The 3,661-nt window shown below is 40.5% G+C and overlaps 1 protein-coding gene across 1 annotated transcript in view; it reads left to right on the forward strand.

The window, feature by feature from the left end:
• Positions 1 to 1,650, forward strand: part of INPP5K (inositol polyphosphate-5-phosphatase K) — an 11,437-nt gene extending 9,787 nt beyond the window's left edge. The window contains exons 10-11 of the mRNA XM_010132472.1: positions 408 to 512; positions 1,552 to 1,650. Coding sequence (XP_010130774.1) covers positions 408 to 512; positions 1,552 to 1,650 — 204 coding nt within the window. The remainder of the gene's footprint in view (positions 1 to 407; positions 513 to 1,551) is intronic.
• The last annotated feature ends 2,011 nt before the right edge of the window (positions 1,651 to 3,661 follow it).

A 3,661-nucleotide genomic window follows, 5' to 3' on the forward strand; every position in this document is an offset into this window, starting at 1 on the left:
TGCTGAAGCGAGCCAGCTTGCTAACATGGTGAAGGATATCTGCTTCTCCTCCCTGATTTAGTTTTCAAATTGTTTCATGAGTTAGTTCTGTTCTCGTCCTTTTTATCTTACATTTAAAAACTTACTTACAAGTAGTGAACACTGACTTTTATGGTGTTCTGAATGGCAGAGACTGCTTTTTTTGTAAGCGGCTTTCTCTGTGGAAATCTGCTTCTCCTCCCTGATTTAGTTTTCAAATTGTTTCATGAGTTAGTTCTGTTCTCGTCCTTTTTATCTTACATTTAAAAACTTACTTACAAGTAGTGAACACTGACTTTTATGGTGTTCTGAATGGCAGAGACTGCTTTTTTTGTAAGCGGCTTTCTCTGTGGAAATTGCCCATCACTTGCTCTTATTCTTGTTGACAGGTTTACATGAGTGCTGCAGAAATACCTGACGCAGGAGGAGAATTTTTGCTTTGTTATTATAGCAATAACTTGCAGTCAATAGTTGGTATCAGCCAGCCTTTTCAGGTAATACATTTGGAAGCTTTGGTTAGCACTGATGTGGTTTTTATTTCTTCTGTTTTTGTTTGCATCAGAACGTAGGGGTGTGCAGCTGTGTTAATCCTGGGGGAGGGGCAGCAGAATTAATTGCAAAAAGGATATGTGCTGGATAACATCCCATAAAAGAATTTGCTGATGTAGGAAAAGACGGAGTAGCTCTTAGGGCACCATGCTGTTGTAATAAAATAAGACAGGTTTCTTTCTCTTGGCTTTCATTTTCGGAACTTCAGGCTCTGTCAGTTTTTTCTGTAAAGATGAGAACTCAAATCAGCTGAAATGCTGCCAAGTTTCTGACAGGCTGTAAGTGACCTCTGGTTCCATTCCATACTATGTGCACAGAAGTGCTTCTTCGATATTTAGTCACTTGAATTTGGGAAAGACAGGGCAGCTGGAACTCAAGTTATTTGTTGAACAGGCGTCTTCAATTAGTATCTGAAAGGACGACTTAACCTGTGCAGGCTAGGTGAAGTGACTGAGCGTTGCACAAGCCTTTTTTGCCAAAATCATTTTATTTGTGCATGATTTTCCATGCTGTTGTGGCTGGGCTATTGTGGTTTAGGATGATTAAAATGGATGTTCTGCATTGTTGTTGGATGGAGGTGAAACTCCACTGCCCTAGGGGATACTATAATGAAAATTACTGGTATAGCTCGGTGATACTGCTCGTATTTCTCTTTCTGTGATAGTGGGAAACATTGCAGAGCCCAATATTTGGGTTGTGTCTGACCTTAAGATCCACCGTAAACTGCAGGATGATTGCCAGTCGTATGGGGATACAACACACCATATTTCTTCCTTTTTGCCTGACTTAATGTTTTGGTATCAGTTTAGTGGTTTTTTTATTAGATTTAGTTTTAATTTCATAATTGCTGTGTACATGCATCACTTAATTTTCTCAAGATTCTAGCAAGTATGTGAGAGAACTTTATATAATGTTGTGTTGATAGTCTAGAGCAACACAGTGTTTCCGGATGTGTTCATCTGTTAATTACTGTCTGTCTTCCAGATTCAGCCTAACAGATCGGTACTAGGGAAGGATCTGGCACAGGAAGAGAACAGCTGGATGCACAAACCTGACAATCTGGAATCGCACGATGAGTTCTGAAGGCAGAAAGGGGCATTCAGTGCCTCTGATTCAGGAGTCAGCTGATTCTTTATGTCTTAGTGATTATAAGCTTTTACTCTTAGAAGATGGAGTAAGGCAGTGCAAGTGAGACAGGTAGGATTGTTCAGAAACTTTGTAAGCTCATGGAAGATAATTTATTGTGGAAACAGATGCTTTTATTGTTATGGGGAGAGTAGCTCTTGCTCTGGATGAGAACCAGTGAAGCTAGCACCTGATGAACGCTCTGTGTTTTAAGGTGGTAGACATTCCTGATACAGTGACTGAACCTAAGTAAGCTGCGCTCTGTAATAGAGTTCGAGGCTCGCTCTTTTTTTGCTAGAAGATATTTTATTTGCAATACAATATTTACTATGCTGTAACCGGTTAGTCATTGATTTCCAGATTTTGAGTTGAAATGAAGTTATTTTTAAAATTATTTATTAGATACAGCTACTTAGTTTGTTTTAATTTTATTTGACTTTCCAATGTTTGCTAATTACCTTTTTTTTGGGGAAACACACATGGCAATGAGCCACGTGAAAACAAAATCTCTGGATGTGTCAATTCTCCTTTGGTAGTAGATCCCTTTTCTACATGCCTTACTGATAACTGGTTGTAGGATTTCCCATTTCTGTTTTTCCAGATTGAGATACATTTATCAAAACACACTTTTCCTGATTTTTTTTTTTTAAATTCTTAGTTTATAAAACAGCCTAGCAATTTACCTATTGCTTTTCTTCCTCTGATTTGAAAAAGTAAAATAAACCCACTTTTATACTCAGAGTTAACCTGGCTCAGAGTTAACCAGGATCCCATAATTTCTGAAGGAAGTTGCTTAAGTTGAGGAATGCTTCAGCACAGATGAGCAGAGCGTAGTTCCTGAAGTGTTTGTTGGCCAGAGCTGATGGTCATGGCACTGACTGACCCTGGTGGTTTTCAGTTGTCATGCTGAATTTAGCAAGCTAAAGCCATTTTTCATTACTTCCCTCATGCTACCCCACTATGCTTCCTGCAGAGCTGATAGGAATTATAAATAGGAAATTTCGGTGGAACAGATTCTTTCTTACAGCGTAATCTGTGCTACCAAAATTACAGATCTTTTCAGGTTATAGCAATCGGTCTGCACAATTTCTGGTTTTCTAGAGATGCTTAGACCTTAGTGCATCCTATGCACTGGAGGTGGAGATGGGCTCGGAGAGCTCACGTGCCTTTCAAATCCCGGAAGGTAGTTAGCTTCAGCACTGGCTGTGTTTCTTGGTGAGGAAATGGAGATCTTTGGAAAGGATTGGAAGAGGCACCAACAATCCACAGAATCTCAGACTGCAGTGGTGGGAAGGAGCAGTTGTGAGTCTCCCGTGTTCTAGACATGCAGCCTCAAGTTGCCGGCTGTGCACGGTGAGTGATCCTGGTTACTGACTGCTGTCTTGTTGGGTATGGATGGAAGAGAGAAAACTCGCTTCAAGTGGAAGAGCAGAGCAAAGCAAAGAATGTTGGTGTGGTTACGTTGGAATATTGCTGCAGAACTGAATGGGTTCCTTTACGCTTGTTTTCTCAAAGCGTTAGCTTTTTCAGGATTCTTTGGAGACAGAAGTTTAGCCCCTTGGTATGACGTTTGTTTTGCAATTACTTATTCACTGTATGAAATCTTCTGCGGGCCGGGAGTCTTTGCATGCTGTGGAAACTTGCACATAGGTTAACTGGTTAGATGATTGCAGTGTGGGTTTAGGAACACTTCACCTCTGTAAATTGTAGTTAGTCACATCTCAGCCTACCGCTGAGTGTTGGGAACTGTTGCCAGTTGTAAGTAGTGAGGGCAGGTTCAGAGGATAGCGTGTTCATTGCATGGATCAAAACTGCTTTGAGGTTTACAGGTCAGACATTCCTGTTACACTTTGGAACAATAAGAGAAACAGCTTTCACATTTGCACCGGTCTTACAAGAATTTATTTTGCACTAAATCCTTCTGATGTGTGACTGTTTGTGGCAATTAGGGCATCAGACAGATCCCTGC

This window comes from Buceros rhinoceros, unplaced genomic scaffold (assembly GCF_000710305.1).
Source record: "Buceros rhinoceros silvestris isolate BGI_N320 unplaced genomic scaffold, ASM71030v1 scaffold16503, whole genome shotgun sequence".
Classification (NCBI taxonomy): Eukaryota; Metazoa; Chordata; class Aves; order Bucerotiformes; family Bucerotidae; genus Buceros; species Buceros rhinoceros.